Source organism: Eulemur rufifrons, chromosome 26, assembly GCF_041146395.1.
Source record: "Eulemur rufifrons isolate Redbay chromosome 26, OSU_ERuf_1, whole genome shotgun sequence".
Classification (NCBI taxonomy): Eukaryota; Metazoa; Chordata; class Mammalia; order Primates; family Lemuridae; genus Eulemur; species Eulemur rufifrons.
Window position 1 is genome coordinate 270,299 of NC_091008.1, and position 16,170 is coordinate 286,468.

The following is a 16,170-nucleotide window of genomic DNA, read 5'->3' on the forward strand; positions in this document are numbered from 1 at the left end:
TTCTAACATTTATTGTGGAGGCTTTTGAATGTCAGAATGAGCAATTCCAGCTTCACTCAGTCAGCAGTGGAAGCTGTTTCTGTATCTATATCTAAATAGCTCAGCTTAAAACTCAGGATTACAGTAGCCTCAAAAAGTTGGAATAGGATTTAAAGCTCTGCAACTTTCCAAACTTCGTTTGGGAGTTTCAAGACAGGATCAGTGTGTGATTGGAAAAACCAAACTGTGACTGTTTTTGTTGGGGTTCCTGCTGCCAGTGCCTCAGTGGTCAGGTCTCTGAGTCGGTCGCCGACAGCTGGGTCACGGGTGCGTTTGGAACCAATGACTTGAACTCTTCTTGATAAGCAAATGCCTTTGTTCTGTCCGTAGATAAAAGCCTGTCAGATGGAGAAAGAAAAACTAGAAAAGCAATTAAAACAGGTATGTTGGTCCTGACCGAAGCCCTCTTGTCACGGTCGAAGTGGCAACCGTAAGTTTCACTCACACGTTTATTCCCATGTGCAGCATTTCTCGTGGTCCCAGTTAGAGGCACGCGCTGCTGCAGATGGTCCAGAGCAGCCCGTGCGTTTCAGTACCGACTGAACCATCAGTGGGTGGACCACGCTTAGAAACCACCAAAGACTTTCGACCGTAACACTCACGCAAGACACACGCTTTCCAGAGCGTGTTTCTGGCGGCACAGGCCTTAGTGTGTGTTCACTGAGATGGAGATTCTTCATACACCCACGAACATCTGGGACATATATTTCCTTGGTATTTCTTGCAGTTGCTCACACAATTTACATGGAAAACCGTAGCAAAGATTTTGCCTCTTTCAAGAAAATACCGTGTCTTCTTGGTCACTGAGGCATTCGATCCCGTGGGTTCTCAAGTGGCCTTAAAGAATGAACATCCTTTCTCTTAATTCCTAATTTCCTTTCTGGACTTGAGTTGTCTCTGGCTGCAATCTAAGAAAACTTCTTTTATGCCTCAGTGGATGGTTTTTCTTCAGTGAGGACCCTCTATGACGATAACTCAGAAACAAAAAAGTTAATTCTGTATACTTTTCAAGTGTTTCTAATTTCTTCAAAATGAAGAAATGATTATAGTTTCACCTTAGATAAAATTTGGCCTTGGAGTCTCATCTGTATTGGTCCTGAATCTGTTCTGACATATATACTATTTTGAGTTAGAATTACTCCAGATTGGACACCTCAAGATTGAAACCCAAGCTTTTCCTGTAGAGCATGTGTCAGTGTATCGCCCCAATTTCACCCACTGCCCGTGAAGCAACAGCCTTGTTCTCCCCAGATGTGTTTGCCAACCTGTAACTGCGGCTTGGTTTTCCACCTGCGGGATCCCTGGGGACTGGCAGGCCCTGCGGCTGTGCAGAATCCACAGGAGCACCCAGTAAGTAAGAGCTTTCATTTTGGCACATAAATGCTTAGTGTTCTCTTTAGGTAAAAATTATGTGCATCTCTGGAGTTTTGGCATGTAAAGTTGTCTATAGAAAGAGCTTCCATTTCTCCAAGCCCCTAATTTGTACTGTTCCAGTGGTCAGTGTACAATATAATTATCTTTGAGACACTGAATCCTCAGGACACATAGATATGAATACATTAACTGAAAGATATCAAACTGAGGTATGATTTCTTGAACAAACGTATAACATTTCCTATGAGTCATTTTCAATTGGCATGCCCGACTCTACCCAAAGGATATTTTTATGTGTAAAGAAAAGCAAAGGAAATATGGGCAAACAAAAAATGAGATGCTTCTTTTAGTTATAAAAGTATATTGGACGACTATGGATATGGCTGCCTGGGTGCAAAATAGCTTTTGACGTTTTGCAATTGAAAGGATTTTCTTACAGGATCTAAGAAAAAGTGACCCACTTAAACTGTTCTCCACGGCTGTGTCTGCCCAGGCAGAGTGAAGCGAACAGTTGAGCAATTATTTGTGAGTGGAATTGATTTGGACAGTCAACCTGAATAAGTCAAACCCGAAGAGTCCCCTCCTTTCCTTCTCAGTGGCCGTACCCACCCCCGCTCCCCACAGTCTGCTCTCCATTTTGCCTACGTAGACAGAAACTTTATCCAGGAAAAGAGTTACGCATTTTTCTAGAGTTTGGATTTGCTCAGACAGTTCACCCCACATTCCTTAGTTTTTATGAACGGTGTTTCCAATGTTGCAAAAAATTTGAGGATTTTCCTGGCAAGGCACTTACAGAGAGCATGATTCTCTTGGTTGCCTGAAACCTCTCAGACTTTGGTACTTGAGTGTGACTCAAAGCCCGTGTCCCAGGGGAGGAGATGACGGCTCTCTGGGTGGCACGAGCATGTCAGGATTTAACGAGCATGTCTTGTTTGACCCTGGTGTGACCCAGCACACTGCTGAGAACTGGGTTTTCATGTTGTCACCGGTTGCTAGTGCCGTTCACTCTTCCATTCTCATTTCCTCTTTTCCTTACCTGTTGGTTTACTTTTCAGTCTTTACTAGAAACATTTCTGGGAATCTTCAAACACGGCTATCATTCCTTAAAATTGTTTTTTTCCAAGAATGCAGGAGTAGACTAAGATTGTGGGAAACATAAAGAGAAATCTATTTGGGAGTTAGCTTCTATAGGTTGGGGAATTGGAGAGATATTTTTATGAAAGGTTAACAATAAAACCAGTAAGTCATTCAAGTTTAGGAGTAGAAATGGCATTTTTGTCAAATCTTCGTTCACAGAAGGAAGAAAGGGCTTCACCTTCTCATTAACTTTCCTGCCACCTAGAAGGGGCGAGGCCGTCCAGACCACACAAACTTGGCACCAACACAGATCCACGTTTGAAAACAGGACTCCAGGCTGTGCGTAACGGCCTACAGTTTCAAGCTGTATTCGGTTTTTTAAAAAATCTTACGTAACGGCAGAATTTACAGCAAAATCCTCAGAGTTAATTTCGAAAGAATAGTCCGTGTTTCTCACTTATAGCTAAGCCTGAATTCAGTCACAGGCAACGATGCTGGTGACGTGACGGCACATTCACCTTCTGGTGACTCTTCTGAGCTATAAAACCGAGGCTCACGTCACTTACCCTGTGTGTCACTGGAGACATCTAAGAATAGACGAGGAGATAAAAACCAGAGGTGATCTCATTTCCCCTTCTAGCTTTTCCATGGGCCAAAGGAGCCAGGAGCCCAGGTGCCTGAGAGGGGGCAGGGTGAGGGCAGACTGTCCCCCGCTCCGAGACGGGTGGCATTTCTCGGTGTCGTGTCAGGTGATCGAGCTTTGGAGGCCACTGTTAGTGGCCTGGCAGCCCTGTCAGTGCTCTCTAGTGGCTCACATCAGAGAAATTTTCCTCAAGTCATTTTTGGGAGATAATTGAATAATAGAGCAAAAGATGTATATTCTCTGTGTCTTGTGCGAAGTAGGAGGCTGGGGTGGGCATTCGGACCGGAAGGCAGACCTACTTTGTGGCCAGGTAAAGCTGAGCTTGCTCCGTTCCAAGGAGTTAAATACAAAGATGCTGGCCTTGGAGCTATCTTGATAGTTCAGGTCTGTAGCTTATTGTTTATTCAATGCGATTTGTTTGACATGTTCCCTGACATTCAATATCTAGCTGTTCTTAACTAGTGTAAACCTAAGAGAAAATCCCACGAGAAAAATCTAGTCTTTCTAGACTAAACCGTCGCAGCGATTTGGAGAGTAGGTTCTGCTAGAGAACCGTGCGAAGGGAAAGGTGATCCCTGCCTCGCCATCCTGAACCTCTGCGTGCCCCGTCCCCGCCTAACAGCTTAGGTTTCTTCCTTGAAGAATCTAGAAAACTTACATTAAACTTGCATTTTTTTTTTTCCCCCTGGCCTTCTCACTGCCTCCAGTGTGAGGGCTTTTAAAAAAGTATGTCTCGACGGTAAGTTGCTTTGTTTTATGTACGGGACATGGTAAATTTTACACAAGTGTTTATACTTCTGCAGATATCCAAAACACATCTGTTTCAAAAGAAAAAAAGAAAGAAAACATGCCACAGCCGCAGAGTAGGAGAAATTCTGGCCAGAGCGGATTTCAGAGGGGTGGGGAGAGATGGGGGCAGTGATGAGGGAGGTGAGCGGGATGAAGGAGCTTGGCGGCAGGTTTGGGAAGAAATTACTTCTGTGTTGTCTGCTTGATAAAAGCCACATAGCATAATGACGTTTTTAAGTTGCCACTGTGCTCTGTTTGAAGTCCATGTTGCTCTGATAATGTTTTATTGTTCCGCGCAGCCAGACTGCCCGTGGTACGCTCTGGGCCAGCTTCCGCCAGACGCACAGCACACGGCGAGCGGTGAGAACACAGCTGCACTGCGCAGCCTTTCATGTTTACTTGTGCATGGGATGTTTACTCAGCATGCATTCATTGGTACTCGGGTAGGACTTACTATAAAGTCCTGTTGCCCACACAACTTTAATTTCATGTACCTGGGCTTAAATTAAACTCCTAAAAACAAAGAAAATGTGCAGCTGCAGAAATGCATGAATCTCCATTCTGGCTGCTGGTCCTGTTGCAGTCTCAGGGCCAGAATTCCATCTGGGGTTAGAAATGAAAACTTTCGGCATATCTGTGTTGTAACAGCAGCAAAGCTGTGCGATTGTCCTACAAAGGACAAGCGCTCATCTGCTATTCCAGGTTTAAATGTCACTGGCAGACAGACAGAGGCAGCCGAAGGCTCAGAACCGTGTTCCCTTCTGACCAAATGTCAGACTCCACGGCAGAGCTGCTCGTGTAGGCCGGGGTTGTCCACAACAGCCACCTCGTGGGGTGCTGGGAAAAACCACAAGTCGCCCGTCAAGTACTCTTATCTAAGAGTACTTTGTAATCTTACTTTTCTTTAGTTTACCATTCTCCTCCTTTCTTATGGAATCTGCTGTACTTTCTACTGCTGTACTTTCTATGGTTTCACATGGCCCCCCAGAAGTAAGCTGTATAAACTGAGATATAATCATAACCCCACTTTTATTCTCATCTCATATAATCCAAAGTCCTTGATGTCTGCTACGTTTGAAGTCTCATGACACACAACTGTGACTCTGACTTGTTAATTTCCAAAAATTTCAGTCTATCTAAAGAGGCTGAAGATGAGTTATATTCTAATTTCAGGCCATTTAGTTAAGAGCTGAGATCATAGAATTCTAGTTTTAATACAGGGAGTCCATTGTGGAGTGAAAGTAGGGAACCAGGGATACCACAGTTCGCGTTGTGAACTTCACAGAGCTGCTGGGTTTGTCATGGTAGTCTATGTGAATGGACTCTCCTAGAGTTGTGCAGTATACAACCTGAACAGCTGTACACAGCACTGGGAGTGTTAAAGGCCATGGCTTATGGTAACATCACAGAGAAAAAATATAAAATGTGAGAACTCTATAGTAAAATGTCCAGGTATTTATCAGAAAACTATAGGACTTGCTGTTTTTCTTTGCTTTCTACTACAGATACAACCAGTGGTTTTAATGAACTTCTTGGGCTCCAGCTGTAATGGAGAGCTTGCATTAGAAGGGCGTATTATTCTAGAATGGTTGTTGCTTAATGTCTGTGCTTTTGAAATCCATTGTTGTATGATAGCCGAGTTGCTACCCAATTATAATTTTCATTTTATATTGGTCTGGAATGAAACTTGGCTTTCTGTCTTCATAGCATTAAATAGTGATGTTGTTAATACATTGAAGTCCACAGATGTTAATGAGTTACAGTTTCTGTTTAGAAGCATTTACAAAAGAACATTTTGATCTTGTTTCATCTGTTATCAGAATAGGATGCAAAATGATTTCCATGCTTCCAGACCAATGATGGCATAGTGGAGTTAGTATAACCTTGAAAACATGTTGTTTGTTTCTCCCTTTCTGAAATGTCCGCAAGCTAAGTTTTCTGGCTGCATTGCGTGCCAGCCACTTCTGTCCATTCCAAATTTTTCATGTGGTGCAGAGTTGAACTTTGTCTAATGAGCTCAAGCTCGATTCTTGCGTAGTTGGAAAGGCATGAAATGTAGGCTTGTGAGATTGTGCTGTGAGCAAACGTAATTCTTTCTTTACAATATAGAAGATCAAAGCCTAAATACTATAGCTGGCCTGTACCGATGTCTACTAATCACTAATTAACTGAATCCTGACGGAATTCATTTCCTAGGACTGCCGTAGCAAAGTACCACAAACCGGGTGGCTTAAAACAGCAGACACTTTTTCTTCACAGCTTTGGAGGCCACAAGTCCCAAGTCAAGGTGTGGGCTGGCTCGGGCTCCCTCTGGACCCCGAGGGTCTTTCCTGGCCTCTCGCAGTTTCCGGCAGCCCCTCCGAGCTGCGCCTCCCTCCTCTCAGGCCAGCTTCCCTCTGTGTCTGTGTCTGTGTCCCCATTTCCTCTTCCAGTTAGTGTCATACAGCAGTTGTGTGGGATTAGGGTCCACCCTAGTCCAACGTGACCACTTTTTAGCCCGATTGCAGGATTAAGTTGCAGTCATATTTCAAAGAAAGGTCACATTCACAAGTTCCAGGGTTGAGGACATAAATACATTTTTTTTTTTTACAATTTTTTTTTTTTTTTTTGGAAACAGTCTCACAAACGCCAAATGCCAAACACACGGCAAGAATTCTTGTTTGGAGAGTCAGAAAGCCAGTGTTAGTGTTGATAATAGAGATTCTAAAAAGTCAGCTGTCTTGCTTTGATGCAGTGAATAAATCTGTTTGGAAACCTCTTCAGAGCAACAACATCGTGACGCGACAAAGGTCGGCTTTGCAGATCCTACCACTGCTTGTGTCCCTTCTGCCCCCAGGACCCTCGTCCTGCAGCTTCTCTCCAGTCCTCTCCCATTGGTTCCACAGCACTTTCAAGACGTTATTGGTTCTAGAAGGGAGAATCAAATCAATGCGTGATTTTCTTGAGCTTTGCTCATGAGAACAGTCCTGCAGTAATGACTGTATGTTCTGAGCATGCTCTTTTCCTTGGGCTCGTGTGTGATGAGCACACTTCCCAGAGGCCAACCAGTAGGGGACAAATACAGGGACCGGGTGACCCTCCTTGTTTGGAAAGCCCCAAATACAAGCACCAAGGACGAAAGGGTGCTGAGCTCAAAGTGGGTGCCGACGCAGCGTGACCAAAGTGGGCGAGAGCGAGTCTGTCCTGCCGGGTCCCTCTCCGGTCTGTGCTTACCTGGTTCTGCCCACGGGCAGGTGGAGGACGGCACCACTGGTGGCTGGTAGCCTGGGGAGAGGGCTCATGGCGGCTCCTTTGTGTCCACGGCTGGTGCTCTACCTTGCTCTCAGCCTTTCGCATTTATACGGGCACAGTCAAGAGAACCACGCCACAAAAGCACAGCGTATGACTAGAAGGGGACAGATGGCTTTCCCTGGTATGACGGAGCCGTCACCGAAGGGTGAGGCTACGTGACGCCGATGTCAGCTCGTCTTTGTTTTACCATCTGGCTGCTTTTTTTTCTAGGGCTCCCTCAAGAGGGATGTCCCCGCTACCCTGCTCAGGGCCTTCTCTCCCACACGCCGGTCCGGTCCGTTGGGAAACACAAAGGAGGTGGACGAGCTGGTGTTCTGCGTAAGCCCCATGCCAGGCTCGTTAGCAGAAGCCGCCTCCTTCACCCGGGCAGGCTTCCCCTTCGCAGCCAGGAGTCTCCACTTAAGTCCTTTTTAATGAGAGGAGCTCAGCGCTCACTCAATAGTCCCCACCTTCCTCGTAAAGGAACTGAGCCCCACCCCCTGCGGCAGCCACTTCCGACAGCATCCGTAATAAGACGCCTGACGCCTTCCTGCGACACCTATTCAGTGCCTGCACTTTTCATCTTCAGAACCAGCAGTGCTGTTTTTCAGAACAACAGCGTTGTGTTAAACTCACCCTGTTGGAAGTCCGACCCCATCACCTCCTGCTCTCCCGAGTCGGCTTGCAGACTGAAGGTTATGTGTTCACGTACCAGCCCGTACGGACAATCCAGACTAATGACAGGCCTGGTCACTCACGGATGAGTATCGAAAACTTCACCAGTTTGAGCTTATTCCGTTGGAGCTCCACCTCGACAATCATGTCACTGGGTGAAAACTATTCACGGAAGAGAGGTGTTCAGCACCCCGAGAAGAAAGGGCTGAGTGCAAGAGCTGCTTCTGTTTCCAGTTACTTGAGTGATTTGTTTAGGGCTAAGTAAGCCACTTAATCTAGAAGTGCTTAAACAATTGAATAACGCATGGGTGAGGGGAGGCTTGCTGAATCTCGGTGGTGGTTCTTCTGATTTGAGAAAAATTTGTCAAAGGTTCCCAGACCTGCCTGTGGACATTACCAGGAAGTCCATTCTACTATTCTCTTTGTCCTTGTTTCCAACTGATGGCATTCTTCAAATACAGAGCGGCATGTTAAAAAATATTTGTAGCACAAATTTCATTCTGATTCACGATTGGAGCAAATATCTGCCCTCAAATTTACCGTTAGGGAATTTTTTAAAATCATTTAATAGAAAATGTAAAACATACATTCTATTTTTTTTCACATCGTTCACTTATTTGGCATGACCCAAACAGCCTTGCCTCACCTTGCGATCAACTCTCTTCCCCGGAGGTAGAATTTCTGAAACGCTGTTACATTTAGCCTGTCATTTGTGTGTGGAATCTTTGGCAGGCGGTCTGGGCAAGGCTGGCGACATCTCTCAGAGCAGAGTGAGACGTGCACACAGCCGCTCAGGTGTTGCTCTTACCTCGGCAGCCTGGGCACAATGCTCGGTGAACTGTCCAAAATCTGTGACTTTTTCCCTTTAGACACTGATTTCCTCATTCTACGAAATGACATTATTCATGTTTAGAAACAATGGTTCTCAATTGCAGTCCCCAGGCCAGGAGCATCAACATCAGCCAGGAACTTGCTAGAAATGCACACTCTCAGGCCACACTACGAGATTTGAATCAGAAACTGGAGGGGTGGGGGCCACCAACCCGGTTTAACAATCCCTCCTGGGGCTTCGTTGCTCACAGAGAGCCGCTCAGCCGAAGAGCAGACTTTACCTGCTGTGAATTGGGTGACACAGAGTGGCAGTTCTCTTGTGCTGCTGAAAGTCGTGACAGAGCACGCAGCACTCACCGAACTCTCTCCCCCTTGCTGTGCAATGTTGTCATCACAACTTAAAAATGTGATGAATAAGATACAGAAGACCTTAAATAACCTTTTAGGCCTCTGGCCTTTACAGCAGACATGCTGAAATTTCAATATTTTCTCCTTCTCACCCAAATCCATTTTTTTTTTTTTTGAGACAGAGTCTCACTCTGTTGCCCAGGCTAGAGTGCCGTTGGCGTCAGCCTAGCTCACAGCAACCTCAAACTCCTGAGCTCAAGCGATCCTCCTGTCTCAGCCTCCTGAGTAGCTGGGACTACAGGCATGCACCACCATGCCCGGCTAATTTTTTCTATATATATTTTTAGCTGTCCATATAATTTCTTTCTATTTTTAGTAGAGATGGGGTCTCGCTCTTGCTCAGGCTGGTCTCGAACTCCTGAGCTCAAACGATCCGCCCACCTCGGCCTCCCAGAGTGCTAGGATTACAGGCGTGAGCCACCGCGCCCGGCCCCAAATCCATTTTTAACACAATCCTAGTCTTTTAAACAGGAAGCCAGTTGGAAAGAGGGGTGAGCAGTCATAGGGCAAAAGACGGTGGCAGAAACACCGCAGACGTGTGCAGAAAGCATCGTTCCCAGGAGATATAACCCTCAGGCCGTGCCTGTTCTAAAAAGTTTCAAAATAAGACTCTTTGTCTGTAGGATCTTCCCTTTCTTCATTAGCGAAGCTAAATCTCAGGTTCAGAACGTTGTCATCTTGCCCAAGAGCTCCGTCGTGACCTTCTCCTAATCAGCTTTCTTCTCGAGCAAATGTCTTTTTTGTCTTCTCAGATCAGCTCTAAATGCAGCCACGCAAATACTGTTTTCTGTTGCTGCGTATGGACTTGGCACACTGGTAATTTCCTCTGGTCTTTTTCCACGATTCTCCCAGCGCGTATCTCAGGCACGCATGGCTTTTGTCATCGTCACCAGGCTTCTTGTCCCTGTGTGGTCTTTCCTGTGTATTTATTCATGATCTTCCGCCCATACCGTTATTTCCTTTAACCTGTATTTTGAGTCTCTTTGGCTTTTTCCACTGTCTACTTAGTATGGGACAGCATCCCCTGGCTTATGAACAGGTGAGCTGAGGAGCTGGCCGTCGTGGCAGGGTGAGAGGAGGACAGTCCCCTCCCTTGTGAGTGACACAGCTTAACACACAATCTCTCTGCAGAAAAGGATGAAGGTTCCTGAGCGCAGGAGACGACAGACAGTCATCCCGGTTGGCCGCGCGCAGTCCTCGTGCCTTTACCGTCACCTGCTCGTTCTGGACGTTTTGCGCCATCTCCGATTCCATGGCAACCCCCGGTTTCCGTGTCTCTTCCAGCCTCCGGCATACCCCATGCCTCTGTGGAAATTACAAAACAGGGGTCTCTCTAGGCACATCGATGACAAGAAGACACACCCAGAGGCTGACAATTTTCCAGGACCCCTGGGCCCGGACAAAACACAGAAACGTGGCCCTTCCGTTAGGTGGGTGTTGCCCTCGGGGCTCGGCAGGTCCAGCCTGGGCCGGATTCCAGGCCCCATTCCCACCCCACTGCCCAGCCCGGGGCCTGTGCTTCGTGCCAGACGGCACAGTCTGATCCGAGGTGCGGCTCGTCTCCCCCCCCTTTCCCACTGCTGTGTCCAGAGCAGTCGTTCTCCAAGCACAATTCTTGGACCGGTGGCACCGTCACCTAGAGACACGCTGGGAACACAGACTCTGCATCCCCACTGCAGAGTCCCTGGCTCAGCAAGCAGCAATCTGTGTTTAATCAAATCCTCCAGATGATTCTGATGCACACCACAAAAGCACCCGGCACACAGTAGGTCCACAGTAAATGCTTGTTTGTTGAATGAATAAATGAATTTCTCCTTCACAGTGAAGCTCAAGCATCCTCTCCTTGAGAACAGCCCCTTCCCCAGCCTCCCCCTCGCTTGGCTCTGTCCTCTCCGTGCTCACAGGGTGCTCCCTGCCGCCGTGCGCTGGGCCGTGGTGCTCTGCGAGGAGCTCTCTCCGTGCCCTGCCCTGGCTCTCCACGGGCACAGAGACTGGTGCCCAAGCTCCATCCCTGTTGTCCCCAGCACAATGCTCGGGCCACGCAGGAGACCAGGTTCCCGTGGGCGGAAGACACAGCAGACAGACAGAGAATAAAGTCGTCACCGGGCCTGGCGTTTGTACCTGCGCAAAGAGCATGGGATTCCAATCAATTCGAAAACCCACGCTAAGAAAAAACTATTTTGTTATTGTGCCTCAAATGTGCCATTTCTTCTCGTTTAGTTGTTGTGCATACTCACAGTTTAGTAATAAAATTTGTTTATTAAAATATTTAAGCCACTTGTGGTTTGTCCAGGGCAGTGTTTGTGTCCGTTTCTAGGCCTACGTGTAAATGAGGTCAGGGACTGGACCTAACCGGACCCTCGAGATGTGGATGCAGTCACCATCAGGAGGACAGGAGGCTGAGAAGGTGACTTCTGTGGGTGAAGCTCCAGGAAAGGGAATTTATCGTTGACGAGAAAAGTTGGCCCACGTCTTCCTCTCTAGGCACCTGCTGCTCACGTGACCTCCAAGGACATTTTTATCAGAGTTTTCCCCTTCCACTTCCCCGTTAGTGTCCTCCTTCAGCACAGCATATGAAGGATTAGATGTTAAATCTGTAAAACTGCTTTACCGTAGAACAGGAATATCTCAAGAAACAAGTTTCACGTGGCGTTTCAGTGTTCTTAGCCGTAACAGAATAACCTCAGACTGAGTGGCTTAAAGGAATGAATTTTCTCACAGTTCTGGGCACCAGAAGTCTGATATTAAGGTATCGGCAGGTTTGGTTTCTTCTAGCAACTTTCTCCTGAACTTGCGGGGGGCTGTATTCTTGCAGGGTCTTCACCTGGTCCCTCCTCTGTGCGTGGGCCTCCCTGGTATCTGTCCAGGTTTCCTCCTCTCACCAGTCAGTTGGATGAGGGCCACCCCGACGGTCTCACTTAGTCACCTCTGGAAAGGCCTTTTCGCCAAATGCAGTCACGTTCTGAGGTGCTGGGGGTTAGGGCCTCCACATCTGACTTGGAGGTAAGGGAGACTCAATTCAACCCTTCACGTACGACGGGGAAGCAAAGTAACGTGTCTCCTGTTGTCGAGTAGAGTCGAGAGCAGGTTCAGCCATTAATCAGGATTGACTCGCAAACGTTCTTTCCCAGGTAGGCAGATGTGCTGTTTGCCTCCCCCTTCTACCTTGATTATCTGCACCAGACGTGTCTGAGTCCCTGGATCCCAACCCCGTGACAGAGATGTCCAGCATCCATCCTCCTACTTTCCTGGACATACAAGCCCACAGTTAACTTCCCTTCACTGTTCCCCATTTTATCCAAAATCTTTGAACTGTTCCTTAAATCTCTCTCATGGTCAGCAAAGCATTTTTTTTTTATTATTGTTGCAGTAAAATGTACATAACATAAGATTTATGATTTTAACCATTTTAAGTGTACAATTCAGTGTCATTAATTACATTCACAATGGTGTGTAACCGTCATCATTATTCCCAGAATTTTTCATTATCCAAAACAGAAACACTGTACTCATTCAACAATAACTCCCCAATTCCACCCCTACCCTCACCCCCGCAACTTCTGACCTTCTAGTTCCAGTATCTACGAATTTGCCCGATATCCTTTTGTGTCTGGCTTATTTCACTTAACTTAATGTTATTAAGGTTCACCCTTGCTGTAGCATATGTCAGAACTTCACTCTTGGTCAGCAAGACGGTGGAACAGGAGGTTTTTGTTTTGTGTCCCCGACACAAACAATGATCCGGCAGCCGTCCACAGACACAAGTGCTTTTGGGGGAGCTTTGGGGTCCAGGTGGGAGGCTGTGGAACGGCAGTGAAGCCCAAGACCAAGGAGCGACATTTTGAGGAGGTCGGCCCACACCACAGTGACAGGCGTACCAAACACGGTCCTGGCGAACGAAGGACAGCAGGCAGCTTCATCCCAGTGAACTTGGCTCCATCTCCACTGGCCATGGTCCCGCACCCAGGCCCCTCTGCCAAGGGACCGGGAGGAGCCCCGTCTGCCCCTGTCCCTCGTAACAGGCCCACCAGCCTTGGGTCTGTGACCACAGACTCTGCAGCCGCTCCGTGTCCTGGCTCCAGCCCTACGTGCCGTTCCCGTGTACAGTGGTGAGTGAGCCTTCACTGACCTCAGTCTGGTGTGTGAGCAGATAAGAAATAATTTCAGAAATAAAGCGAAAAAAAAACAACAACAACAAGAACCTGACTCCTTTCTAAGGCTGAATAATATCTCATTATATCCTTATATTTATACACTTTGTCCATTGATGGAACCTTGGCTTGTTTCCACCTTTTGGCTATTGTTTTTGTTTTGTTTTTTTTTTTTTTTTTTTTGAGACAGAGTCTCACTCTGTTGCCCAGGCTAGAGTGAGTGCCGTGGCGTCAGCCTAGCTCACAGCAACCTCAAACTCCTGAGCTCAAGGGATCCTCCTGTCTCAGCCTCCCGAGTAGCTGGGACTACAGGCATGCACCACCATGCCCGGCTAATTTTTTCTATATATATATTTTAGCTGTCCATATAATTTCTTTTATATTTTTAGTAGAGATGGGGTCTCGCTCTTGCTCAGGCTGGTCTCAAACTCCTGAGCTCAAACGATCCCCCCACCTCGGCCTCCCAGAGTGCTAGGATTACAGGCGTGAGCCACCGCGCCCGGCCGTGGCTATTGATAATAATAATAATAATCATAACAAACAGTACAGCCTTTTCTGTATGGAGTAATTCAATGCTTTCAAACTGCTTTGCATGAAGCATTTTTTCACCTGATTTAGGTATCAGCATTTCATTTAAGGCTTAAAAATTAGTTTTGCTGGTGCAATAGAACCAGTCCACAGTTTGAGGTCGGACAGCAAATGCCGTTTCTGCCTTCTGTTTTCTGTGTGAATTTGGGGCTAGTGATGTGACTCCTCTGCCTTCAGTCTCTTCCTCTCTCACATGGATCTGTGGCGATTTCTGCCGCACACGTCGTGGAAATGAATGAGACGACGGTAAAGCACCTAGTGTGTGCGCGGTGTCTGACACACAGCGGGAGAGCAGCAAACGCTGGCCATCAGTACTGTTTCCAGACAGCCACACGTGGCAGCCACCAGACTTTTAAAAACACTGTATTTTAATCAAGCTGCTTTCTTCATCCCATCGTCACACGTCAATGCTTGGCTCCTACTTTTTCCTCCAATAGCCGTGAAGTTTTATTTCAATTGCTTACATAGATCACACCACCATTCCACATTTATCAACCTGTTTATCATTTCATTCTCAAAAGGTCTATTCTACCAGATTTACCTTTAGATCTATGTTATAACTTCTATGGAGAAAAATCATTAGAGAGTATGTTTTTGGAGGTTCAAGATCATTCATGTCTGAATTATTTTGTGTCTGTGAAAAAGTACTTAAATGGTGACAAAGACATTTGGTAAGACTGCTCATGCCAGTGAAAGAACGAGGATGATTAACTTTTGAAGGCTAGAAGATATTCTTTCACTGGGATGTTTTATAATTGCAAAGTGGCATTTTGTCACCCCAAAGATACGTGGGACTCTCTGACGGGGCACTATTTCATATGCCTAAATCCAGGAAAGATGTTGGAAAGCCCTAGAATTGGCTTCGATGTGTACAAAAGAGGAACATTCTGTTCAGTCTTAGCCTGCCCTGGTGGTCAGTCTGTCTGCTTGGTGTTGGCGCAGTCACTGTCCAGCAGTTTAGTGGGAAAAGAGACCCAGAGATGTCCTGTCTCAGTCCAGACACCCTCGCGTCTGGAAACCAGATCTGCACGTCTTAAAAGACTCACTTGAAGCTTAACCATTTTAATCCTGAACAAAATAAATCATGATGCAATCAACCATTTTGGTCTTTTGGTAAAAAAATCAATTCTAGATATAGTTCACAGAGCCATTTATAGAAGGTTTAGGTTTTAAGTTCGTGAAAAGCAGGACAACAATGACAAGAACTGTGACCTCAGGCGTATTTTATTCAAAGTTTCCGAAAGTTTACGCCGTAGGTCTTTCAATCTGCTTTTAGAGATAATGTGGTTAGAACTAACACTCCACAAAAACAATTTTAAAAATCTGACCATGCTAACATTTTGAAATTATCCAAATAATAAATATAGATATTTGAATGAAGCATCTGAATTGATTGGCGATTTAGCTAGCATGTGTCAAAGGCATCATCAGAAGTGAAGATTTTATTTCTCCAATAGTTCATTTTAGACAATCATTTACATTAACAGGCAGCCCCTCCTGAACTATATGAATGAAGCAATTGCCAGCGTCTCTGGCTGCTAGAAAGTGACAGGCATATAACTCAAGCCTATTAGATACTGTTGCCAAAATGAATAAATGTTCTCTGTTACTCTGTATTTTTGAAAGCTTTTGTACCAGATCTTTTTTTTTTTTTTTTTAACGAGTTGTAGTTTGTTTGTAGCCACAGTCACTCCAGGGCTTATGTTACCTAGCTTGGCTTTCCACATCCATAAATTAGCCACATTTTTACCAAATTTCTAGTGTGTTCTTACAGGCAAGTCTTTTGTTTACTGGCAGAAACTTTTGTTCGTTTTCTAATTTAATCATTTGATTTCTATCTTATTCATTGTGAATTTTATATGTAAACAAATTATCTCTGCTGTTGTCCTTTTTATTTTCTTTTGATGCTGATTTTATCACAAGAAAAAAACTTGTCTCTAACATTTGGCATCAAAGATTTATTTTTAAGTAAATTGTCCACTAGATGGAACTATTGTTTCAAAAGAATAAGGGTGGTGTCTTGACAAGGACTTATTTCTATAACTTTCCCACTGAAAGTTACAACATAAAAACTGGTAGAGAATTCCTTTTTTTTACTTTTCTCTGTTTTTTTCTTTTTATATAAGTGACATTAGCATTTATAATGTATGCCATTTTCAGCTTATATTCTGAAAATCTTTGCATCTCTGTTAAGACTTTAGTTAAGACATCTCAATGCTGAGTTCTCTTTTTAAAAAATTTGTTTTCTGTATGCTTCACAGGTTTAATGACAACAAATGAAAATGTTTTAGTTAAAAAAAAACATGCCTTAGAATTCTGGGAACT

General features: G+C 45.5%; 1 protein-coding gene across 1 annotated transcript in view; it reads left to right on the plus strand.

Moving 5' to 3' along the window:
* Positions 1–11,322, plus strand: part of TNIP3 (TNFAIP3 interacting protein 3) — a 29,837-nt gene extending 18,515 nt beyond the window's left edge. Inside the window, exons 8-11 of the mRNA XM_069459091.1 lie at positions 370–420; positions 1,291–1,389; positions 4,222–4,282; positions 10,238–11,322. Of these exons, the coding sequence (XP_069315192.1) occupies positions 370–420; positions 1,291–1,389; positions 4,222–4,282; positions 10,238–10,257 (231 nt within the window). The 3' untranslated portion in view covers positions 10,258–11,322. The remainder of the gene's footprint in view (positions 1–369; positions 421–1,290; positions 1,390–4,221; positions 4,283–10,237) is intronic.
* The last annotated feature ends 4,848 nt before the right edge of the window (positions 11,323–16,170 follow it).